Source organism: Megalops cyprinoides, chromosome 4 (assembly GCF_013368585.1).
Source record: "Megalops cyprinoides isolate fMegCyp1 chromosome 4, fMegCyp1.pri, whole genome shotgun sequence".
In the NCBI taxonomy this organism is placed as follows: Eukaryota; Metazoa; Chordata; class Actinopteri; order Elopiformes; family Megalopidae; genus Megalops; species Megalops cyprinoides.
The window spans coordinates 7,168,624-7,194,632 of NC_050586.1; the positions used below are offsets into that span (position 1 = coordinate 7,168,624).

Consider the following 26,009-nt stretch of genomic DNA (forward strand, 5'->3'; position numbering starts at 1 on the left):
CCTATACTACTAAACTAAACTATAATCCGCACTGTCCCCACAACGGACGGCATGCCGGTAAAATAGCCATAACGGAATAAGACCTGCGCTCCATACCGCGTGTTTACAAGCTACAGGTTCACCCCCCGCCCCCCTCCACCCAGCCTCGTCTGAACGTGATTACGCAATACACACTCTACGTCATCACGTCATCACGTTACGCACGGAGTCCAGGGTTAGATACGCGGCGATGGCGACTCGGCGCAACTGCAGGAGGGACTGAGACGGCCGCTGGCTCTGACAGGCTATTTATTGCATTATTTGTTATTTATTGCGAAGAGAGTGCACGGATCGTCGACGAAATCCTCGGCCCGGTCTTTCCAGGAGCTCCCTGTAGGTGAGTGCGCCGGCCGCTTCCCCCGCCGTCGGTGTGTTTTGGCTGCGGCCTCCGCCTTTGGGGGTCCGCCCTCCATCTCATAACAACAACAAAAACAGAGCCTGACAGCCCTGCAGGGATAAGGGGAAGGGAGAGAGACAGCGGGCCGAGAAAGAGTGAGCAATACGGACCGGCGATCGCAGCCAAAATACAGCACCGGGGAGAGCCAAATGAACTCCATTAAATGGAAAGAAAGAAGCTTGTCAATGGAAGAGGCGAGTAGACTGAACTGGCAGACGGATCGCAGGAGCGATAGCTAACGTTCGCTAGTTAGCAAGCTAGCAATGAGGCTAGCTCAGCTTGGTGCTGTCACCATCAACTACAGCATGGGCATGGAAATAACGTTAACTAGCTAATTTAGCTGGCTGTCTACGTCGACAACACCGTAAGGGGAACGCGGAGGGAGAAAACAGTTAGCAAGTTAGCCAGCTGGAGCAGGGAAGCTCTTCTAATCATTGAACTGCTAGACATAATATTGACCCGTTACGTATCTTAGCTCACTAACTGGCTGGGTCGCTTGCGGGCTAGCCACATATTTTAAATAATTTAAATTAGATAGCTAGCTGGCTAATGTTATCTAACTCGGGTTATTTAGATAGCTAAACTTAGCTTACTGGCAGGAACGTTAGCCATAACTACATATGTAGCTAGTATGCTTGTTCGTGGAAAAAAGAGGCGTGTTGTCGTGACCAGCTAACACCTGGATTACCCGTAAACGGCAGAATTTACAAAACTGTTGCTGGAATGCAGAGTCAGTTCATCTAATACGATTTATATGCAGTCTTTGCTAGTTACAAGTGAAAAATCAAGACACGTAGTCTAGCCTGGCTTTCGGTTTATGAATGGACTTGAATAGTTTGCTGATTGCTCTGATTGTCTGGCGCTGCTGGCGAGCTAGTCTGTTTATATTGATTGAATTCCGTCTGTGATAAAGTTTTGAGCTCCTGAAGTTATTTTAGTGTCGTTGTAAACGTACACCAACTAATGGTATCAGAGTGTATAGCCTGTTGACTTGAGCTCCTCATCGGAATATCCTACTGTCTGATTGTTGTGCTTATTCTGTTTTACGTTGTTTTAGGATTTGCCTCTCTGGCTAGTTAGCCGCTACTCTCTTGGAAATCCAACACAGCCAGTGCTTTCTGCATTAGGACACGATGCTCTTCGCTTATTACCCAAAAAGCAAGCTGGCTACCAGCTTCTGCTCTGCTAAAGAGTAACCATTTTGCTGGAGTCGGAGCGCCTCAGTAAACATTTGTTTTCATGTCGTTTCTTCCAGTTTAGTTTGGAGGTAGCGAGTCAGACAAAGTGCCGTTTTTTCCTCTTTAAATAAATATGTGTGTTAATCTTTCCGATAAGACAACTGGACAATATTTGAAAAGGCGGTGATGTGGAAAAAAAAGAAATGTATTTTGCTTGATGCATGATTAGCTCGAAAGCAAGTGATTTCTTAAAGTTTTCAAGAACCGATGTTGGAGTGGATTGCAGAATAACGGTGTTGTATCATAGAGTTAAATCAGCTGCAGGCGTGGTTGAAAAGATAGTAAATATGACTTACTATGTGAAATCAGCGTTTTATTAGGGCTAGAGATTAATATATGTGGAAGAAGCAGTCAGCTGCAGCTAACAGCTACACTTGTTAAAGCCCTTGTGTTGCAAAGTGTGAGAGTCATATGATAGGTGACTTTTTGTTTTTCATTTGATCCTTATGTATGAGCCTTCATTGCCGTATTTTCTTTCTCTCTGTCATGATCCTTCTGTATGAGCCTTTGCACAGACTAGAGACTAAAGCTCATTCATGTGTCTAACTCATGTTCCAGTACTGTACTTGAGGTTGAGAGGCGGAAAATTAAAGCAGAATTTTTCTTTCTGACCTCCCAGCAAACACTGTTGGTAGTGTTCTGGTCATGTGACCCCCAGCGTCAGGAATTTAAACCTCAGGTGGGAGGGAACCTTGCCCCCCAGCAGTGGCCTTAGCAGCTGACTGCATCAGCAAATGAATGATCGTAATGTAATGATGTTGTGGACGAGCGATTACTGCCAGTACCCTGCACTGTGTGTCTTTGGCGGGGACGGCTGCGGTGGTGGCTCTGTAGAGCGGGTGAGACCGGGAGCGGAGCTGTCAGGCTGGATAAATGGAGCTTAGATGAGAATGCAGGCCGAGCGCGGGGCACGCTTCCACCCTCATCCCCGATAAGATGGCGCCTGCTGAAAACCTGCCCGAGAGGGCGACACGGATACTCCCGTCTCTCCCCTGCCGCCGCTTTGCTGAGAGCTGGCATCCCTGCCAGGGCAAGCGTGTCAGCACCGCACACGTATGAGTGCCCCCCCTCCGCAGCAGCACCCATGACATAATCGCAGATGGATCCTTTAAATGTTTCATTTGCTCTTGTAAAGAGTTTACAGGTTAAGTTAAAAACAAAAAAGAATTATTTCTGCAGCCCCCAGGGCCTCTCAGCCACCGTGGTGCTGAATCCACCCAAACTGAAAGAGCGCCACGCCAGTGTTATTGAGATAGGAGTCGCGGGGGCATTCAGCGGGCTGGCCCCTCCCGGCGCGAGTGTGCGTCTGCCCTGCCTGCCAGGTCGTGAGGCCTCCCTTTCGCTGGGCCCACTCGTAACCGCCCTGCGTGTTTTGCTCGGCGAGAATTTGCTGTTAATCCAACTTTAAACACAGGCCCGGGGAGATCGCGTGCACGGCGGAGTCACGGGATCAGGAGGGCCGTAGCCCCCTTGCCCCCACGAGCGGGGGGCAGAGAGGGGCAGGGGGGCGGAGGGTTACGAGTCTGCGGGGATAAACACTTGTGCCTGTTGCAGATATGTTTAATCAGTCCCTTCCAGCATGGGGGGGGTGTGTCTTTAGCGCCATGTGCTCCTATTGGGCATTCAGCGCGTGGCTGCAGGGTGCTAGCTCTGGGGAGAATTTAGCATGTTCCGCTACGTGCACGGGACAGGATGCACAGCACAACGCGAGCGCCGTGCCAGAAGAAATTTAGGTCTGGACGATCTCCACGCAGAGCCAAGAGGGAGCCATTTCTCCCTTTTGTTCCCCCCGGAGTCGCCGATGCCACACACCGAGCTTCACTGGCGCTTCCCTTCTCCATGATGAAATTTCCATCTGCACACGGCGTGACCTTTACCGCTGCTTCGTGGGGCTGTAAAACACAAACAAGGTGGCGTGTGCGTGTGTGTCTATCTGATTTTGTCATGATAGACAACAGAACGCGCCTGCAGAGAAGCCAGCGTGAAGAGATAAGAAAAAAAGGAAGCCGTGAGATAGCACTGACTGACGGGGAAGTGGCCTGTTGCATCACTCTCTCTCTTTCTCTCTCTCTCTCTCTCTCTCTCTCTCTCAGAGCGGACCCGAGAGTGTGGTCTGGGTGTTGGTGCCGGGCATTGTGGGATATGCTGAATGAGGGGGTGAACTGGCCACCAGTCATGCCCCACAGCTGATCTGAGGATCGTCTTCAGTGTCGCTCTGTTCCTGGTTATATTTAGCTTTCCCTGAGTTGTTGCTGGAGATATTTTCTTCAAGTAAGCAGCCTCTTCCCCGCAGTCAGTGTTGGTTGCTCCTTGCTTATTTTGTGAGACTTTATTACTGAAATATGTTAACTTACGTGAATCAGCTTCTGTTTTCTGTGGTAACAGTTTCTTAATACTTCACAGTGAATTCAAGTGCAACTCTTAAAGCAGAGGGACAGAAGTTTGATACTGAATTCTTGTGAATGGAGGCAGTAACAGGTTGTTCAGTAACATTGTGGTTCACTTCTCTCTTTGATTAGGCCATGACTTGTATAAAAAACACAGATGTTAAACAGGAGACCTGTTAGGTTAGCTAATGATTTTGCTGGTGGTTTCTGACTAGGTTGGGACTGGCACATCACACCAGTGGCTCCTCCCACACTTTACCACAGTCCTGTGGAAGTGGCAGTTCCTCTCCATCTCATTGTATTTGAATAAATACCAGTCAAACTGTATATTTAGCCACGGGGTGGAAAGCGGAATTGTTGATTTTTATCATATTAAAAAAATCGTCAGTCATATCGGTCGGTTAAAACAGTTCGGCCGTGAGCTTCGGGATTGCGCTTGACGGCAGAAAGCTGAACGTTTTTATTTAATATTTGAAATGATTTGAATCAATCTTGTTAAACTTGGGATTTCTGTCGCCCTCAGAATTCAATGTCCTCATTCTCGGAGAGGCTTCCAGAACGGAATCAGAAGACTGTCTCCTCTGTGTTCTCTCTCTGGTGAGTTCTAGTACTGTGTGTCGGTTTACTTTACTGTCGTAATTACTGTGTGCGTGTGTGTGTGATAATGTCTCTCTCTTATCTGTGCTTAACTCTCAATGAAAGTGCGAATGATGTGTGTGTCATTACTGAAAGGTTCTGCATGGTTTAAGTTCCTCAGGTTTACGTGACAGACTGCCAGAGGCTTTTGGCTTCTTTTTAGCACCTCGTCTTTGTGGTTCCCGTCGGACAGGGTGCTAACTGCATGCCTCTCCTCCCCTCCAGAATAAAATTGGGTTCCGGAGGAGAAGACGGGTTTTCCCGGGCGAGTGAGCCGCACTCCGTCACTGGGGCCATGGTAAGAATTGCCCTCTGTCCTCACACCTAGCCTATCTAGACTACGTGCAACAGTCAGCGGGTGATCTGGCTCCTCTGTCAGTTTGTCTGCCTATGTGGAATCGGAAACTGTCCCATCGATTTCTTCCCTGGCGGTCGGACAGGGCTTTTTAGCGGAGGGCAGATGATAGCGCCTGCGGCCGCGGAGCTGAAGCTCCGCCCAGTCTGTTTGCTGCGGGGTGATCAATATTTTATTGCTGTCCCAAACCTTTCGCAGTCATGGGAAGCGCACCAAATGTGACCTGACATCACGTCTGGTGTCTCCCGCTGCTGGCTGCGGGACAAGGATGAGAGGAGGCTCTGTGTTTGTGTGTGTGTGTGTGTCTGTGTGTATCTGTGTGTGTGCTCTTCTGTGCTGGAAGTCGTCTGCTAAATGTAATGTAACTGCTGAATGTAAGGTAGTGTGTGTGTATGTGTGTGTGCGCGTGTTGGTGTCTATGCGCGTGTGTATATACGTGTGCGTATGCAGGTACAGAGCCCCCCCCCCCAGGCAGAGCACCGTGGCGACGGCCGTGTCCTCGCGTGTCCCCCGGCGGGGGCGCTCCCTCGGGCGTGTTGACGCACGCTGTCAGCTCAGCTCACAGACAGTCGTCTCGCTGATCCAGCAGCCGGCAGAATGTGCTTCACCAGCCCTTTGCCTTCCACAGCAGCGGCCTGCCCTAATCCCTCTTTGTCATGCGCCCCGCGCTCACCCCCAGGACCCCAGGGGTGGGGGGGGGGGGGGGGGCAGTCCTCTGCGGCACTCCCTGCTTGTGGCAAACATGCTCCGCCAATTTGATCACTTACAGTCACTCGGAAAGAGCGGCCGTGTGGGGATCTCACTCCATTAACACCCAGCACAAGAGCCCAGTGATGTGCCTGCCGTTGGCATTTCAAATATGTGCGCATTACTGCCCATTCTGCAGAGAGCAGCATCGGGGCCCGATTCACATGCTGCGCCCTGTCGTTACACAGACTCTGCCTCGTAAAAATCTAAAGGGGCATTAATTGGATGTAGCCACGCGAATTAAATTTAGCACTGTAATGTATTTAAGATGCTTGGATGTAAATAGATTACTTATGATACTTTACAGAGTAGGCAGTCTGTAGGTTTTTGTTGCTGGCTCTGTCTGTGTGAGACAAGGTTACACAGAGAGGCTTTTGAACGGGGGCCTGGCGCAGGCGGTACAGGGGTTTTGTGGGGACTCAAAGAAGCGCTTCAAGAGAGCGTGCTCGATTGTGAGATCGGACCAGGGCTGGTTTGAGTGGGCGTGGAGGATTATGGGATAGCACGGGACCGTCTCAGGTCAGAACCGTGGACAGAACTCGCTAGCTGTGGAGAGTGTGTGGCTGTGGATCGGGAGGGTGCTGAGGATTGTGGGAATATGTCAGGACTGTTTGAGGTTTGCTTGTGTGGGGAGTCCTGAGTCTTGGCTCCTCATTGGCTGATGGAGCACTTTGTTCTGCAGGAGGAGGAGGGGCAGCAGAGCCTAGAGTGTATCCAGGCCAATCAGATCTTCCCCAGGAAGCCCCCTGTCCTGGAGGAGGACAACCTGCAGGTGAGGTGCATCGTGGGTCACCAGCATTCGCCACATAGATACCAGTGGCTGTGTTTCCATTACACCCACTGCAGACGAGGACACGGAAATGAGCATGTAGTTCTGAGTAGTGACTTTCCAGTTACTCCTGGAGAGCATGGTTCAGTAAGCCGATGCTCGTAGCTAAGCGCCTGTTTCCACTGAGCTTGTTGCAGTGTGTTTTTTTCCACATAGCCTCTGTAGAGCTGACTCTAGCACCTCTAATGCAAACATAGCCCAGATTGCTGCCTCTGACCCCCCCCTCCCCGTGGTTTTAACGTGTGGAATCTCAGCGCTCCTCTCTCGGTTGCAGGTCCCCTTTCCTGAGCTGCATGGAGAGTTCACCGAGTATGTGGGGAGAGCTGAGGACGCCGTCATCGCTATGTCTAGCTACCGGCTGCACATCAAGTTCAAAGAATCTGTCGTGAATGTAAGTATGCCCGCCCCACCCCGCGCCCAGCGAGATTTACCTGCCTTAACTCTCAATAATGTGACCGTCTGTAATGTTTTGAAGTGTTTGAAATTTCTCCACACGCAGATGCTTCATATCCTCTCTGATGATAGGAATTTTACATCGCCAGCCCCCACCAATTACAAGTCAGACTATTGGAAGTTGTCAGTGACAACGTGGTACCCTGTACCGACAAAACGGTCAGAAAGGGTTAATCCGGAGACCCTGTTTGGTGCCCTGTTATGTTTGGTGAAGTCCAGGCTAAAGGTGTGCATCGCCATGAGGGGAAACGCCATGGGATTTCTGAGATCATGGCTGTGTTCCAGTTGGAACATAGTTTCCCTAAAGTGAGGGACTCCTGATGAAGCAATCCCTTTTGGCCACCCACATACTCTTTGTTCCAGCCCTTTCATTGTGAATCAATGAATAGGCTGCAAATGGCTTGGGAGCTGGACAGTAGCATGTCTAAGGAGCAGGTCAGAGTAGCTATTTTGAATGAAGTACATAACCTATTCAGTCGGTTTCCTTTCCAAAAAAGTTTCTGGATTGAATGCACATGAATTAGAAGAATGAATCAAATGGAAACCTGTGATGCTATAAACAGCCCCATTGTTTTATGGTTGTTGATAAATTAGTTCATTTAACTGTTCATTTATTTCCTCACAGGCACTCATTATTTCTAGAAATGTGAGACTGCTCATACAAACACTAAATACATGAATGCATGCCAGGGGGTTGCTCACGAACAGAGAAGTGTGTTTCGTGCAATTGTGTCAGAGATGAAATTATTCTACAAACAGAAAGCGTAACAGAATCTCTGCATTTTCCCTAAGAGATATGATCTCGTGTTTGTCATTCCTCACAGGACGATAAAAATGCACGGAATACAGGCTGGGATGTTTTGTGGTGTTGGGTGTTACAGAAAACCTTCGAGGCCAACCTCAACACAGTCATCAAGCCACTGTAGATTGTAGAAAAACCAAAATGGGCCTCTTCTCCTCTTAGCTTTTCGAGTTTTTATGTTCTCGTGTCATGAAAAAAGCCCTGTTATGAGGTGGTCGTTTCATTTTAGGTTATTTTTATAAGCTATACTCTTGAGAACAGCACAGAAAATGCCTTCACATATGTGGCAGGCATGAAAAGTAAGTGCCATGTAACAAAGAAACAATCAGTCAGCAGCTGAAGATAGCGTTCATAGAAATGTTTTGGATTGTGTGTCATGAGACACACTGTATATAATGTGGCCAAAGTCAGTAAATGTCTTTGGTTCATGGTTAATATTATACTTTGGGCATCTGATGTGAATGCTCTGTTCGGTTGATAATTTAGAGATTTCCAACCGTTCTGTGACTTCTGTGCCACTCTTACTCTGGGTTAAATGTTGCTCAAGAAGCGTACATCATTCTCTAATTTAAAAGCAGCAAGAAGATTTATTGTCCAAATTCCATTGTTTTGCCACTGATTAATCTGGAATTTCTCCAGGGATGTGCGTGTGGGTGCGTCTTAAATGAGGACGACAGCATAATGTGGCCTTGACTGAACAATGTTTATAATACCCACCCTCCTGACAGTTTACTGGCTAGAGCTCAGAGTAATTCACAGCGTTGGCAAGGCTACAATGAGCAGTTAATACAGAGCTCTGTTTGTATAACTCGTGGTATAGAAGTATGCGCAAATGTTTTTGGGAAGTTTTGAAATGTCTTTTCTAGCGAGTGCATGAACCTTGTAAAATGTTTCGTATATCTGTTTAAAGCCTTGTTGTTCTGCATAGTGGCTTTTTTACTGCGTTTTCTGTATATACCATGACATTATTACACTTGCATCGTTGGCCACATCGTTCAGCGGATGCTCTTATCCAGAGTGACTCAGACAGGTTACAGCTTTTACATGTTATCCATTTATGCAGCTGGATATTTACTGACGGAATCATGGGTTAAGTACCAAGTGCCTGCGGGGGTAATCAAAGCAGCAACCCTTCAGTTACAAGCACTGCTCCTCCTCCACTATGCCCACTTTACCATGCGCTCTACCCCACAAAGGTCTGTGTCATTCCATGTGTAGTTGGACTTGGACGTCTACACCAGCGGATCAGGTCATGTTTTAGCGCTGTGTTTTGCTTTCTGTGTGGTAAATAATGATCTCATAGAGGGAGACCGTTCTCCCAGCTCCTGCTCAACAGCAGACAAAGTGTCGCATTTACAGGGTGCGTGTGTTAGCTGCCCTCTCTCTCTCCCTCTCTCTCTCTGATTCCTCTGGTCACATCGACAGGCTGTTGTGACCCATTCCGCCTGATTGTGCGCTGGCGTCACATGGCGGGAGTCATGCAGCAAACGGGGGGTGAACGGGCTCCTGCTTCCTGCGAAAAATAACGCTCCTGTGAGGTGGCAGAGACGTCCCGGCCAGCGCGTCTCTTAGCTCTGGCGATGAGGCGCGCTGGACGTCTGAGCAGCCGTGGTTCAGCGGGTGCGAATCTGCCGCCGGGCCGAGGCGCGGGCCTGCCGCTTTCGGCGGGGGGGGGGAAGCGGTCGGGGTTATTCACGAGCACCCGAAGGAATTTGGGGCGCGGCCTTTGGGCCATGGCGAGATTAGCGCGATTAGATTAGAGCGGCGGAATTAAAAGAATGAAAACGGTGACCTTTCCGTGACAGCGTTTCAGGACCAGATGTGTGTGCCGTGGCGACAGTGGAACAGCCATTTCTGACGCATTGTTTTCTGTGTCTGTCTCTCTTTCCTTTCTGTTTTTTTTTTTTTAATATCAGAGTGGGTCGTGTGAGGTGTCAGTAAGTACTTCCTAATGGTATCGCCTGCCCCCCCCCCCCCCCAACCCCCGCACGGGATGTGGCCACAGGCTTTGGGGGGGTCAAGAGTGGAGTGTGTGAAACCTGCTGTGTTCTCTCAGTGATGCATGAGGCCTGGCCGTGTGTAAAATGACATGGGGGGGGGAGCTAGCACAGGGCTCTGTGTAGCAGGAAACACATCGAGAGCCACCTGTGAATGCTTTGAACCTGTACTTGGTGACGCGTGCCCTAATTCCACATTGGTGAACACCTCCGCTAACAATTGCATGTGCAATTTCAAAACACAAAGGCTTCCTCTTCCAAAGGGCCACATTTGCTTAGAAGAGATAAGCGGAGTTTAAGAAGATGAGATCACGAGATTTGCTTTGGAAATGCACTGAGATGCAAACTACTGATCTCGCTATCCAAATCAAGCCTCCAGACAGTCGAGGTTCCTGCTTTGTATCCTGTAGCTGAAACACGGTGTTTGGTGTTCTGCTAATTCAGTGGAAGTCGTTTACACTTTGTTTTTTTTTTTTTTGTGTACTTTGATGAAGCATTTGTCAAGAGCGAAGTGCAACGGGCATGAATTTTTCATGAGGCACGTCAGTATTGCACATTGAGCACATGCTAACTAACTCGCTGAGAGCCGAAATCCCTCACAGAGGTTTGGTTGTGGATAATCTGCACGTGCTGGTGATCTGTACCCGTGGAGGAAGCCGGCCCGTGAGCTCCGCGGATGCCGCCGATGGCCTGCGTGAGCAGAACCGGCCCCCGAGGCCCAGCTTTTGGCTCTGAGAGGGGGCGGAGGGAGCTGCTCTGAGCCCCTTGTTCCTCTGTCCCCAGGTCCCCTTGCAGCTGATTGAGAGCGTGGAGTGTCGTGACATGTTCCAGCTCCATGTCACCTGCAAGGACTGCAAGGTCATTAGGTAAAAAAAAGCTGCAGCTGCCTTGTGTACAGGACACATGCATTACATTGCATTACATTGTTGTAATTTTGCAGATGCTTTTATCCAGAGCGACTTACATCCTTTGCAGGTTCTTTTTACAATGTTATCAATTTATACATCTGGATATTTACTGAGGCAGTTGTGGGTTAAGTACCTGGCCCAAGAGTACAGCAGCAGTGCCCCTGTGGGGAATCGAACCAGAGTTCTGCTCCTTAACCACTATGCCACACTATCGTCCAAAAGGGGCTGCAAAATTACATTACATGTATGGACACACACACACACACACACACACACACACACACACACACACGGACTCATGCATTTGTTTTCATGTACAATATATGTGTACTCACAAAGATGCACATGTATGTGTGTATGTACAGAATGTGACACACTCACTTGCACAGATATTGTCTTTGGTTTTCTCTCACGATAATGCACGAGTGGTGATCCTGTATGACTGTCCTGTGTTGTTGGTGCCACTCTGTTGAACGGCTCCGTGACGCTGTTTGCGTTTGCGTGCTGCAGGTGCCAGTTCTCCACCTTCGAGCAGTGTCAGGAGTGGCTGAAGAGGCTGACGAACGTGGTCCGCCCGCCCTCGCGGCTCGAGGAGCTCTTCTCCTTCGCCTTCCATGCCTGGTGTGTGGACGTGTACGCCGGGGAGAAGGAGCAGCACGGAGAGCTCTGCAGGCCAGGTACCCCCCCCCACCCCACCCCCACCCCAGACACCCCAAACACCCCCCTCGCCCCCTTTTCAGCTCAGAGGGTGCAGGGGGATCGGCACACAGGACCGGGTTGAACGAGGCGTTCCCTGAACGGTGCCTCTAGTTTCTACCATCTGTCACTGCAGCGCATCATCCCCTGTAGTTTTTCCATTTCTCTCTGTTCTCAACGGAACGACCCTCTGTCCCCTTCTAGGAGACCACGTGACCTCCCGCTTCAAAAACGAGGTTGAGCGGATGGGCTTCGACACCCAAAACGCCTGGAGGATATCGGAGATCAACAACAAGTACAGGTAACGCTAGCAGCTGAGTGGCAGCGTCAGTCAGTGCGGCTCTCCGAGCACCGGCCCTCCGCTTCCTCCGTGACACGCTGTCGTCTTCAGAGGACACGTCCTCCATTTGTCTAATACAGAGGGCGGTTGTGCTGGAGTGCCGGGGTCCTGACTTAGCCAAGTCTCATAAATGGGCTTCCACTGGCAGCCAGCCCCGGCCAGATAAGTGACGAGGCCTGGATTGGGTGTCCAAGCACAGAGGCTTTGTTGAGGCATCAGTTAGCCCTACGCTAGAATTCGGCCTCTGCCCTTCCGCTAACTCTGTGCCCCCCCCCCTCCGGTCCCGGAACTGGCAGGCTCTGCTCCAGCTACCCGCAGCTGCTGCTGGTGCCAGCCTGGATCACCGACAAGGAGCTGGAGAACGTGGCAGCCTTCCGCTCCTGGAAGAGGTTTCCGGCCGTGGTGTACAGGTACGTGAGCGTGCCAGTTAACGTTACGCTGGCTGGGTTGATAGATTTCCCACTTCACCTTGGCAGGTTTATGAAGCTTGTGTAACATATACATTGCTGTGTCAGTTATGTAGCGCTGTGTGCAGCTCATGTCTTGCAGCACTAACATGTGCCTTTACAAACCTTAAGGACTTGTTTTACAGGCAGTTCAGGAATCTTCCGGACTTTCCTCACTACAGACAGAGATGCAGAATTTCTCTGTGTCTCTCAGAATTTCTGTTCTGTTCTGTTGAATGTCTGTTTCTCCAACATGGGCTATAAATACACCTGACCATTACTTTAGCAGTGTGCACTTTGACCTGCGTAAAGTCCTTTTTGAGAGGTCATGTGACCCTTTGTCCTCCCCCCGCAGGCACCAGAGCACGGGCGCGGTGATCGCCCGGTGCGGGCAGCCGGAGGTCAGCTGGTGGGGGTGGCGCAACGCGGACGACGAGCACCTGGTGCAGTCCATCGCCAAGGCCTGTGCCGTGGACAGCAGCTCACGCAAGCACCTGGCCAACGGCTCCTGCTCCCGCGACTACGCCAACGGCGCCGACTTCTCCGACACCGACTTCGGTCAGTCCCTGCCGCCCAAACTGTGGCTGTCTCTCCGCCTGTGTCGGTCTCCCTCAAGAGTGTGCAGGATGGGGGGTTGAGCAAGCTTACCTGTCCTAACCTGTCTGAGAAAGATATTTGGGGATTGAAGTGGCAGAACGGTAGCAGGTTGAGACGTAAAGAATGTGTAGGCGTGTTTACACTAGCCCGGGTTTAGCTATGCCTGAACGTGGCGGTGGATTTTTTCTGTTGCGTTTGCTGTATGTTACTTGAAGGTTTTTCTCCGCCCGGGCCGAGACCGGTCTCCGCCGGATCGCACTTTGTCAAATGGTGCATGTCAGCAACGCGGGCCAAGGGAAAATGGCCGTGTTTTGTTTGCTTTTTGTGGAATGGGAACGTTTTTGTTCGTAACGTGTTTGTAATCTGTACCAGTGCAGACATAAACTGAGAAGGCTTATTCTTATTGCACCGCTGTGAGAAACATTGCAAAAGAGGACAGAGGCGTAGAGAATGATGCTGGTATGCTCTTTTGCTCTCGTAACAGAGTCCTATTGTAACGCACGATCAGTGCACGAGAATGCAAAGAGCTGCGTTCTGTGGCGGGGTCAGTTCAGTCACGGCTCAGTGTGCTACACGATGCTGTGCAGGTACACACTGAGCAGTGTAAGGCTCTGCAGGGTAGCTAATGACCGAAAAACCCTTGATTTCCTCTGATGATCAGATTTAAACTTACTCCAAACAGCCTTGTTATTGTGGAATTACAAGAATGCCATTTGTGGATAATTTTGTCGCTGGCTAGCTAGCATTAACTGCAATGTGTGTGTAGCAGCAGACAAACATCCACTACAAGTGTATGCAGCGAGGGAGCCATAGTTTTGATTATGTAGGGGGTCCCACAGCCCAGCTGTTTTGATCATAAGCAGAAGCTTTCACAAGCTGAACACTGTATGGATCAAGTATGCTTGAATACGACGGCTCAGAAGCTGGTGTGCACAGTTTCGGAGCACTGTTTTGTGTCACTGCTGTGGTCACTGGCAGTAGGCATGGTTGAGGTAGCTCCTAAACAGAGGGCTCTCTCTCTCTCTGTTTCAGATTCCTCCATGACTAACAGCTCGGAGGTGGAGAGCCTGGCCATCCAGCCGCAGAAGCTGCTGATCCTGGACGCCAGGTCCTACGCGGCCGCCGTGGCCAACAGGGCTAAAGGAGGAGGCTGCGAGTGCCCAGGTAAGGGGAGTGCCTCTCTGCTGGGGGTGTGGGGGGTGTGGTCTCACCCGTGGAGGACAATCAGTGGGAATCTCCCCCTCACTTAGGGGTGTGGGGGTGTGGCCTCTTCTGAGGAGAGATATTGTTGGGAATCTCCCCCTTTCGCTGGGGTGTGGGAGTGTCCTCACCTTTGTGGGAATATCAGTGGGAATCTCCCCCTCACTTAAGGGTATGGGGGTGTGGCCTCATCTAAGCAGAGATGTTGGTGGGAATCGCCAGCTCTCCGTGGCTGGAGGCATGGGGGTGTGGCCTCATCTTTGGGGGAATGTCAGCGGCTCTTCCCTCTGTAGTGGTGTTAGTGACTCTGACACTTTCTCTTTCTCTCTCTCTCTCTCGCTCCCCTGCCTTCCAGAGTACTACCCCAACTGCGAGGTCGTCTTTATGGGCATGGCCAACATCCATTCCATCCGCAAGAGTTTCCAGTCCCTGCGCTTTCTCTGCACGCAGATGCCGGATCCAGCCAAGTGAGCCCTTTTCTCTCGCCCCGCCCCACCAGAAACCCCGCCCCGTCCTCCCATCCCAAACACCGGAGCTGCAACCCTCTCGCTCTGACTGAATTTCGCCTCTCAGCCTGGCTCTGCCTGGCTCTGCTCCAGCCGGCTCGCCCACCACTTGCCCCCTATGTTCTCAGAGAGCACATCTGCTCCTGATTTTCAGCCTGGCACCGACCAGGCTGAAGGACCTCCCCATAGGACTCCTCCATATATTTGCTCAGAGATTCCACTGTAGAATTTCTAATTAAATCAGTGTCTTTATCCAAGAGCACATATCATTTAAAGCCTTTTCTAGAGCAACAACATTCTCAGTTTACCAGTTCAGAGCTTGGTTAGTAGGGGTGAGGGAGTTGCTCTCTAAAACAAACTAAAAAAAAAAGTCTTCATTTTCACTTGGAAACTATTACGAAAACTCTTTTCTTTTTTTTTTAAGATGTTAAGAGAAAAAAACTCCCTGAGAAAGTCTTGTTTGTTATTGGTGCGCAGTTTGTAACTGGGCAGCAGTGTAGCATAGTGGTTAAGGAGCAGGACTCATAACTGAAAGGTTGCCAGTTCGATTCCCCACGGAGGCACTGCTGCTGTAGCCTTGGGCAAGGTACTTAACCCACAACTGTCTCAGTATATATCCAGCTGTATAAATGGATAACTTTGTAAAAAAACCTGTAAGTGATGCAAGTCGCCCTGGTTAAGAGTGTCTGCTAAATGCTAGTAATGTAATGTAATAAGTGGCTGTGAGTGGGTTGTGTGTGGGCATTGTGCAGTCCCGCTGAGGCCCGTCTCCCTCTCCCCCAGCTGGCTGTCGGCTCTGGAGAGCACCAAGTGGCTGCAGCACCTGTCCCTCCTGCTGAAGGCCGCCCTGCTGGTGGTGAACGCTGTGGACCGGGACCACCGGCCCGTTCTGGTGCACTGCTCGGACGGCTGGGACCGGACGCCGCAGATCGTGGCGCTGTCCAAGCTGCTGCTGGACCCGTACTACCGGACCGTGGAGGTAGGGAGGCCGGCGATGGAGGGGGGAGGGGCGGGAGTGGAATTAGGGGGAAGGGTGAGGAGGATGCGGGGGCACTGTCTTCATGTTATCAAAAGTATACATTACATCACATTATTGTCATTTAACAGTTGCACTTATACAGAGCGACTTAGGTCTTACAGAGGACTTGTAGGTTGCAATTTGTACATGGTATCCATTTATACAGCTGGATATTTACTGAGGCAATTCTGGGTTAAGTACCTTGCCCAAGGACAAGCAACAGTGCTTCAGCAGGGAATCGAACTGGCAACCTTTTGGTTATGAGCCCTGCCCCTCACCACCACGCTACACCACTGTATGTTTATTAAAGTTCAGTTGTACAGGTTCCATCTGGGACTCTTCCTTTATCACATATTCTCCTGCTCATGGCCCCACGCTGTGGGAGTCAGTCCGCCAGCCCATTGTGGGGAGAACAGTGCAAGGTGTCTCCTGAAGATCAGAACGGTTACTTTCCCCAGCTTCGCCCGGGTTGCGTGCTCATGTCCTCCTCGCCTCCTCCTTTCCCCAGCTTCGCCCGGGTTGCGTGCTCATGTCCTCCTCGCCTCCTCCCGCAGGGTTTCCAGGTCCTGGTGGAGACGGAGTGGCTGGATTTCGGGCATAAGTTTGCAGACCGCTGCGGGCACGGGGAGAGCTCGGAGGACCTGAACGAGCGCTGCCCGGTCTTCCTGCAGTGGCTGGACTGCGTGCACCAGCTGCAGAGGCAGTTCCCCTGCTCCTTTGAGTTCAACGAGGCCTTCCTGGTGAGCGGCCCCGGGGGTTTTGAGATACACATTTAGAGCAGCATTCATGTATAATTAGATGCTTGAAGCTGGTGTAGTGGTGATCAAATCCCTCACACCACTTTTGTGTGTGTGTGTGTGTGTGTGTGTGTGTGTGTGTGTGTGTGTGTGTGTGTGTGTGTGTACCTGTGTGTGTGTGTGCGCGTGTTTGTGCCTTTTGTATGTGTGTGCGCGCATCTGTGCGTCTGTGTGCGCGTGCGTGCGTGCGTGCGTGTGTGTGTGTCCGTACAGGTGAAGCTGGTGCAGCACACCTACTCCTGCCTCTTCGGGACCTTCCTGTGCAACAGTGGCAAAGAGAGGGAGGACAACCACATCCAGGAAAGAACCTGCTCCGTGTGGTCACTGCTGCGGCCCGCCAACCGCGCCTTCCGGAACATGCTCTACTCCTCCCACTCGGAGACGGTACGCTCTCTCACACATCCTCTCCTCACACACTCACTTTGTCTCTTTTTCTCACACACTCTATTTCTCTCACTATCTCACTCTTTCCCTCACAGACCCTCCCTCCTCACACATTACAGGTTTATTTCTCACACCATCTCTAACACACCCTCTCTCTTCACACATTCCCACAGTCTCTCTTTCCTTCACGCTCTCTCACACACTCCCTCCTCTCTCTCTCCACCTCACTCTCTCTCTCTCTCTGTCCGTGTGGCATCATGTCTTTCTCTCTTTTTGTGTCCATGTCGTGGTCCTCATCACCACTTTGGTATGTAAGTGTGTGAGTGGTGAGTGGTGAGGATGTGGTTGGGAATGTTTTTCCCAAGACGTTCATCCCAGTGTCTCTGCAACAATGCAGGCACCCCCCCCGAATGCACCGGAGAGCCATAGCTCACAGCGGCTGTTTACTTGTCTGCATTTTTGCATGTCAGCATTCTTTGTTGATAGAGTGAGGACCAAAAACAGAGTAGCGGTGAAAGGGTTCAGTGAGTCCTCTCTCAGTGTTGGGCTGTGTGAATGTGTACAGCACACCTGTACAGGACAGGTCTGGCGTCCCCCACCTCACAGGTGCTGCACCCGGTGTGCCACGTGCGGAACCTGATGGTGTGGACGGCGGTCTACCTGCCCAGCTCCTCGCCCACCACGCCCTCGGACGACTCCTGCGCCCCCTACCCGGCGCCGGGCGCCAACCCCGAAGACACACCCCTCGGCAGGTGAGCCAGCAGCCCCGCCCCCACCTGAGTGACATAAGAGACACGCCCAGACTGAAACCATGGCAGCTGGGATCAGTAACGCTGATCATGACTACAGTGGCTGCTCTTGTGGGTACAGAGATCTGTGGAGGAAATGCTCAGTTCTCCCACTTTGCCGCTTAAAAGAGACATTCATTCCTCTGAAGTCTTTTCATGACATCGCTGATTCAAAATTTTGTTCAGACCGCTTCTCATTAAGCGATCCGAGGCGAACAGACTGTCATGTTGAAGGTTTGAAGCACTTCGCTTTGAAGTGAACTTTTTTAAGTCTGTTCAGAGGAGTTCAAGTGTCTGTGTGTGCAACTTAGCAGTTCTCTCATGTGGGTAGTATCACAGAAACATAACCTCTTCCTAAAACATACCTGGGTGTTTTATTTTCCTCTTGTTCTGAGATCAATGAATTGGCCTGTTGCTAGTACTGTACGTGTGGCAGGGATTGGCTCACTTCAACAGCCACTCTTTAGTCTCAACCTGGAGTGCAGACAACTGTGTGTATAATCTCTCTCTGCTAGATTACATATGCTTATTTCAAAGGAAGAGAACACACCCAGAGTAATGAGGCAGAGGCTAGGGGGTGACTGTTCAAATGAAAAGTAAAAGATTCTGTCCTATTTTGCCAAAATGGTTTCCAAACTATTAATTCATTATGGCAGAGGGCCAGCTTTCTGGTGCACTTTTTATATAATACTAATCTAGTTGTAATCTCTTTTGAATGCTTAGAATTGTTGGAGTCTTTCATTGAGGCATTTCTCTGGATGAGTAGTGTAATAAGGCACTGCCTGTAACCCTTGATTTATGCGTGTTGCAGAAGTAGAAGGTTGTCTTGCACAAGTATCCTAGTTTAATCTGATGTTTAATTTTGTTTTCACAAAAGGCTTCCGAAGACCAGGTCCTTTGACAATCTGCCCATTGCGTGTGAGGTGGGGGGCCCCCTGGCCCCAAACCGGCGTTCCAGTGACCCCAGCCTGAACGACAAGTGGCAGGACCACCGCCGGTCACTGGAGCTCAACATCGCGGTGGGGCCTGAGGGGGGCGGAGCTCCAGAGCAGGACGGACGGGCCAATAACCTGCAGGGGGTGGGGCATAGAGGAGGCTGGCCCGACAGGGACGGGGAAGGGGAGGGCCTGCCGGGAGAGGAGGGGGAGGAGCCGAAGGACGGTGAGGCGTGGAAGCTGAGGCTGCCAGCGGAGGAGAGCGTGGAGGAGGCGGAGCTCTCTGTGGCGGTGGGCGTGGCCGAGGGACAGATGGAGAACATCCTCCAGGAGGCGTCAAAAGAGGATGCGGCGGCGGTGGCGCAGAAAGACGCTAACATTAACGGGCACCGTCCACGGGACTCCGCTGACCGTCCAGAGGACGCCCCAGCCCTGCCCACAGCCCCAGCCACAGCCCCGCCGCTGCTCAAAGACCCCCCCACGGAGCGGCGTCCCGAGGACACGGAGCATGAGCCGCACCCCGAACCCGAAGACAGCAGCCAGCGAGAGGAGCTCCTTACCTCCACAGAGCCCAGTGCCCTGCCTCCGCTGGCCGTGAACGGAACCGAGATCAGAACTCTGACCAACGGTCACAGCGACGTGGCTCCCGAGGAGGCGGGCGGTGCGCAGAGCCACTGCGTGTCCCCCCAGTTCAGCCGGCCCCCGTCGGCAGTGCTGGACCAGGCAGAGGACCGGGCGTCCCTCATGGAGAGCTCCACAGAGACTCTCACCGAGGAGGGGGCTGACAGGCAGGCCGTCCCTGCCCCGCTCTCCGCCTGCCCTCCTCCCAGGCCTCCCGCCGAGGCCAAGAGCCCGCCCCCCCACCCCTGGAAGGGGTCTGCGGAGGCGGAGCAGGGCGGGGCCAGGACTTTAAACGGCGCCCACCGCCCCTCCCCCGCGCCCGCCGAGGGGCCCGCGGGGCCCGTGTGCAACGGGGAGGCGGCGTGGGACGGCGAGCCGCGGGCGAACGGGGAGCGGGCCCCGCTCAGCCGGCAGGTTTCGGCGGCCAGCTGCGGCTCCCTCCCGCCGCACCCCCGGGGCGCCCCCCACCGCTGCCCGCACGGCCTGCTGGGACGGCCGCCCCCCAGCCCCGAGCAGCCGGCCCGCAGCCACCTGGACGACGACGGGCTGACGCTGCACAGCGACGTGATCCAGCAGCGGCTGCGGCAGATCGAGGCCGGCCACCAGATGGAGGTGGAGACGCTGAAGAGGCAGGTGCAGGAGCTGTGGAGCCGCCTGGAGAGCCAGCAGCTCAGCGGCTCCCTGCGCATCAACGGAGACGCCGGCGACGAAGTGGTGAGCGCTCCCACGCCTTCACACTTTCACTCTCTTTCCTCTCACACTCTCGCACTCTCTCACACTCTGTCTGCCTTCACACTTTCACTCTCTTTCCTCTCACACTCTCACACTCACACTCTCTCTGTCTGCCTTCACACTTTCACTCTCTTTCCTCTCACACTCTCACACTCACACTCTCTCTATCTGCCTTCACACTTTCACTCTCTTTCCTCTCACACTCTCACACTCACACTCTCTCTATCTGCCTTCACACTTTCACTCTCTTTCCTCTCACACTCTCACACTCACACTCTCTCTATCTGCCTTCACACTTTCACTCTCTTTCCTCTCACACTCTCACACTCACACTCTCTCTGTCTGCCTTCACACTTTCACTCTCTTTCCTCTCACACTCTCACACTCACACTCTCTCTATCTGCCTTCACACTTTCACTCTCTTTCCTCTCACACTCTCACACTCACACTCTCTCTATCTGCCTTCACACTTTCACTCTCTTTCCTCTCACACTCTCACACTCACACTCTCTCTATCTGCCTTCACACTTTCACTCTCTTTCCTCTCACACTCTCACACTCACACTCTCTCTATCTGCCTTCACACTTTCACTCTTTCCTCTCACACTCACACTCTCTCTGTCTGCCTTCACACTTTCACTCTCTTTCCTCTCATACTCTCACACTCACACTCTCTCTGTCTGCCTTCACACTTTCACTGTCTCTTTTGAAACTCACTCTCCTCTCACACTCACACTCTCACTCTCCTTTCTCACTCACACTATTTCTCCTCACACTCACTCTCTCTTCTCACACTCTCTCCTCTCACACTCTCACTCTATCTGCCTTTACACTCTCACTCTGCCTCCTTTCTCACTCTCACTATTTCCTGTCTAACTCACACTCTCCTCTCTCATTCTGTCTTTTCTCTCTCACACATTCTCACCCTCTTTCTTCTCACAGTCTCTCTCTCTCTGTCTCCCTTTCCCTCTTTATCTCCCTCTGTCTCACACTCTTACTGTAACCTCTCACACTTTCCCATCCTAACTCAGCCTCTCTCTCTCTCTCAGTTCAAAGTTCAAAAGTGTTATTGGCTTGAAACACAGGCAGTAAATATTGCTGACACATAGATATTTGCAGAACGTAACATTGGGTAATAAGTTGTACAATATTTACAATATTTATTGGCACGAACTTGCCAAAAACAAATGCATTTCAGGCATTTCAAATAGAGTATTTAAAGTGAGTCACCCCTTGACTATTGTTCAGATATATTTTTGGGTTGGCGTGTCTCTGCCTCTCAGGCTGAGATAGGCAGCTGTGAGCCCCACTGCCAGCAGAATGCAGCTCCTCCCCTCTCCACGGACGACGGGCAGTTATTCTCTTTTTCAGATTTAGAACCTGTGGCATGAGCGGAGTGATTTAGGGAGCTGGTTTTACTCTGGTGTGTCTGTGTGTGTCCCGTGTTGTGGGATAAGGGCGTCACTGACGTGACCTGCTGTTAATCACATTGTGAGCACAGCCTGTCCTCCCCTGCAGATCCCACGCTGTATCTGATCAGGCCGAGCTCCCTGAGCCTGCACCACATCACTGCTTTTCTCTGCTTCTTATCAGCCACTGTGGTCAAAGAATATCAGCCACAGTTTGCTGTCTGCTTGAGGCCCGATAGCACTCAGGTTTCTCTCTGTGTCTCTCTCTGTCTGTCAGACCTCAATCCCAGACTCGGAATGCAACCTGGACCCCCACTGCCTGTCCCGCTGCAGCACGGAGCTGTTCTCCGAGGCCAGCTGGGAGCAGGTGGACAAGCAGGACACTGAGGTGAGCCTTGTGGACATGGGTGGGGCTGTGGGCTGGTTGTGGGCGGGGTTTGGGGCGTGGTTCGGGCGGGGTCTGGGGCAGGGGTTTGGGCTGGGGGGGGGCGGGTGTGGTGTATGGGAGTGGGGGCGAGAGTTAACAGGTGTTCTGGCCTTCACAGGTGACCCGGTGGTACCCGGACCACTTGGCCGCCCAGTGCTACGGGTGCGAGAGCAGGTTCTGGCTGGCCACCAGGAAGCATCACTGCAGGTAACGCCCACTTCCTGTCCCTGCCCCTCCTCCGTGTCATGTGATCCCCTGTGCTCTCAGGATAGCCCGCCCACAGATCCTTCTTTTTAGCACATGGGAGCAGTCTTCTTCATTTTTCATATGTCTGTTTTCCATTGCTTCAAAGCCTTGTGTCCCCTGAGTCAAGGCTGCAGTCTCATTCATGGTTTATGTTTGCTTAAAGGGGGCACCCACAACACGTTTGACCAGCGCAGTTCGTACATCTCTACACCTACTGATGACACCTGATAAACACCGTTGTAGAGGGCCAGTGCACACACTCGGTGTATGTCAGTTGTCATAAGCAGGTGTCAGTGTGTTTTGTAGCAATTTTGAAGGTGTCCTGGACGCCCCTTCAAGTCGAATGTGGGTGTTTTTCTCTGGTTTTCCATCTCCTCTCGCTGTGGCTGCCTGGTGTCTGAGGCTGGGTGGCGCATGAGCAGGACCTGGCTGGTGAAGCAGCATTGTCTGTGTGACAGCTGAGCATTTGAAGAAGACATGGTTTTGGCAGTTGTAGGTTTGAAGTGAAGGAACAGTTTTGGCAGTTGTAGGTTTGAAGTGAAGGAACAGTTTTGGCAGTTGTAGGTTTGAGGTGAAGGAACAGTTTTGGCAGTTGTAGGTTTGAGGTGAAGGAACAGTTTTGGCAGTTGTAGGTTTGAAGTGAAGGAACAGTTTTGGCAGTTTGTAGATTTAAAATGAGTACTCGGTTTTGGCAATCAGGTTTAGAATGAAGGCACAGTTTTGGCAGTCAGGTTTAGAATGAAGGCACAGTTTTGGCAGTTGCAGGCTTAAAGTGATGGCAGTTTTGGCAGTTGTAGGTGTAAATGAAGGCCAGAGAATTAGCAGCTGTAGGTGTAAAACGAGGACACGGTTGTGGCAGCGGCAGGTGTGAAATGGTTCTGTTGTCTGAGGAAACAGAGTCTGATTTGAGTGAGGTGCTGTGGTGGAACAGAAGATCCTCAGTGCTGAGGCGTGTGTGTGCGTCAGGCAAGGGAGAGAATGGAATGCTGGTAATGTGACACTGAGACAGTGTGGAGTGGAGTCCGCAGGGGTGAGGACAGCGTGTAACAGCGTGTCGGGGTGTGGATAGCACACTGCGTAGTGGGGTACACACTGTGTAACAGTACTAAGGAGTAAGGACAGTGTAATGGTACGTAGGGAGTAGACAGTGTATGACAGTACAGAGGAGTGTGTAACAGTGTGTAAGATTTTGGATGGTGTGTAACACTGTGTAGGGTTGTGGATAGTGTGTAACACTCTGTAGAGTTGTAGATGGTGTGTAACAGTGTGTAGGGTTGCAGATGGTGTGTAACAGTGCGTAGGGTTGTGGATAGTGTGTAACACTCTGTAGAGTTGTAGATGGTGTGTAACAGTGTGTAGGGTTGCGGATGGTGTGTAACACTCTGTAGAGCTGTAGATGGTGTGTAACAGTGTGTAGGGTTGCGGATGGTGTGTAACACTCTGTAGAGTTGTAGATGGTGTGTAACAGTGTGTAGGGTTGCAGATGGTGTGTAACAGTGCGTAGGGTTGTGGATAGTGTGTAACACTCTGTAGAGTTGTAGTTGGTGTGTAACAGTGTGTAGGGTTGCGGATGGTGTGTAACCGTACAGAGCAGTGAGGATTTGCCTCCCAGCCTGGCGGGGGCGCTGTGCTCCCAGCCTCAGCCCCCTCTCTGACTCCCGTACCTCCACTGTTTCCCCTCTCCTTCACAGGGGCAGGGAGCCCGTTGAAGAAGCGTGGTGAGAAACGGCCCCTCAGTCCTCTGCCCCCCCCCCCCCCCCCCCGCATCGCTCTCCTCCATCCTCCTCCTCTCCTTTCCTCCTAACCCATCTCTCCCTCCATCCCTGCCCCTGTGTGTTGCATTAACCTGTCTCTCCGTTCGGCCCCGTGTCCGTACAGACCCCCCCCTCCCCCCCCAGCGCTGCGCTGCTGTTTATTTTGGTTTGGAGACGGAATGTATAGGCATGGGCCATGAGGAAATATTTGCACTGGGGGGGCAGCGGGGGGTGCGTCCAGAGGCCGAACTAAAAAAAGGGCCTGCAGTGAACCGCTGATCCTGAGCTCTCTGACTGGCTTCTTAACGCAGGGTGTTGAATAAGAGGAAGCCCGGGAGGGCTGATCTCAGATCAGCCGTGATGAAGCCCCGCAGTGTGTATGTCTTCATGTATGGGACCCCCCCGTTCCTGCCTGCATGCTGTTTCCTCACACTGACTCTGCCTCGTAGAGGCTCTCTGAGTGACCCTGCCTCTGGCACCATGTGACCTGTGGAAGACGTCAGTGTGCGGAATGCCGCGCGCTGACACGTCTCATTCTCACAGAGCAGCGGTGGCTTCCTGTCTCATGGACACGCGAGCCCCACGGCTGGGCGCCAACTGTCAGCGGAGAGGTCCTGTGTGGGAGCGCATGTGCATGGCGTTGGTGTCCCCTCCGCGTGTGTGTGCGTGCGCGTGCATGTGTGCATGGCATTGCACTGGTGTCCCCTCTGTGTCTGTGAGTGTGTGTGTGTGTCAGGGAGAGAGAGACAGAGCGCTAACCCCTTATCAGAGGTATTCAGGTTACTCGACACGTTACCCGGAGGAAGACCTGCAGCTTCGCCAGATTTTGTGAAATGTATTTGCCATCTCAGTGGGTTAAGGGCTCGGTTTGTGTGTGCAGCAGGTATAACTGTTTATCAGGTATTAGTTTACTGCTTAGTATGGGACATTTTTCAAGTTTCACCTAAACCAGTGATAAAGTACTTTGATGTTTTAATAAATAAGATCATGTTATTGAAACGGCACACAGGTAACTGCCTGAACATAACTGAAATAAAGTAAAATAACCCAATAGTTATTTTACCTTAGCATGAACTGTTAACCCAGTGGAAGTAATTTGAAATTTTGCTGTTTGAAATGAGAACCACCCTTTAATCACAATATGGGCCTATGGTCACACCCTTTAGAAAGCTTGTTAATCAGTCAGTGAGGGAGACTGGCGGTCCTGTACTCTGTGTGAATCCTTAGCTGTGCAACTTGAGAAGGGTTGATCCATCGCTGTGGGCTATTAATAATATTAATTCAGCATGTATGTGTGCAAGCCTACAGACTGCCAGATGAGTTCAGTAAAAGATTTTTTATCCAGAATTTGGAGCAATTGACTAAATCATCTGGTCACAGACTATATTATTGTCTTCAGTACTTTAGTCCAATTTTAAAGTGTCTTTTTATTTCTGCTGAACATGTTTGTTTTACTGAGGAGGTATTTGTGTTTAAGAGGCTAGAAGAAATAGCAAGCTAGCCATAAATGAAAGTGTGTGGCTCAGTATGGGGGTTCAGGTCAGACTGTTCACTGCGTGCAGTCTAGTGAGTTGCTGAGGGTGAAAAATTCAGGGACTTCCTGTACCACAGAAAATAGTTGGACCCCTGTCATAATTTATGTTTTCCCCTCACACAATTGTAGTAAGAAATGTTACTGGTATTTTTAGCAGAAGGAACTTAAAGTGCAGGTCTTATTTCACTTCCTGTCCCTGAAGGGCAGGCCAAGCTCTTTATACAAGTGCAGTGTTAGATCTAGATCTGAGACAGTGAACCGCGTGGTCTCTCTGCTGCCCCCTGCAGGAATTGTGGCAACGTGTTCTGCGCCAGCTGCTGCGACCAGAAGATTCCTGTGCCAAGCCAGCAGCTGTTCGAGCCCACCCGGGTCTGCAAGACCTGCTATAGCAGCCTGCAGCTCTCCTCCGCCCCCAGGGACATGGAGCTAGAGAAACCCATCACCGCCAGCTCCAACTAGAGAGCGGGAGGGAGGGACACGCCGGCCCCCCCACCTAAACATGCACATTGCAGTGGAACTTAAGAATCCCGGAGGCCGAGAAGAGTCTCCTCATGTACATTTTGTGTGCGGTGTATATATATCGAATTTTCCCAAGTGAATGAAGATCTCCTGTATGTACAATGGAAGATTGTATGTATGGAGATTAATTTTTTTAAAACGACAAAAAGGCCATGTTTTGAAAGAGGCTAAGCACTTTGGATAGTCAGCGTGTGCTGGAGGGGGCGGGGACAGACAAATGTGCGCACAGGAACTGCTGGAAGTATTAGAGCAGGGTTGGGCTGGGGGTACGC

At 51.5% G+C, this 26,009-nt stretch overlaps 1 protein-coding gene across 5 annotated transcripts; it reads left to right on the forward strand.

Annotated features, from left to right (window-relative positions):
* The first annotated feature begins 230 nt into the window (after positions 1 to 230).
* Positions 231 to 26,009, forward strand: mtmr3 (myotubularin related protein 3). Of its 5 annotated transcripts, none has more exons than XM_036527404.1 (22): positions 231 to 376; positions 4,585 to 4,658; positions 4,923 to 4,995; positions 6,482 to 6,571; positions 6,903 to 7,019; positions 9,800 to 9,820; positions 10,664 to 10,746; positions 11,299 to 11,465; positions 11,689 to 11,785; positions 12,121 to 12,234; positions 12,626 to 12,828; positions 13,900 to 14,031; positions 14,423 to 14,534; positions 15,357 to 15,552; positions 16,146 to 16,331; positions 16,602 to 16,772; positions 17,379 to 17,524; positions 18,438 to 19,830; positions 21,535 to 21,645; positions 21,803 to 21,891; positions 23,622 to 23,648; positions 25,506 to 26,009. In XM_036527404.1, exons 3-22 carry the CDS (start codon positions 4,993 to 4,995, stop codon positions 25,675 to 25,677), a joined length of 3,630 nt encoding a protein of 1,209 aa, XP_036383297.1. In that variant the 5' UTR covers positions 231 to 376; positions 4,585 to 4,658; positions 4,923 to 4,992; the 3' UTR covers positions 25,678 to 26,009. The 5 variants fall into 5 exon arrangements, with proteins under 5 accessions (XP_036383297.1, XP_036383300.1, XP_036383299.1 ...); XM_036527405.1 differs by lacking the exon at positions 231 to 376 and adding an exon at positions 3,827 to 3,945; XM_036527407.1 differs by lacking the exon at positions 23,622 to 23,648.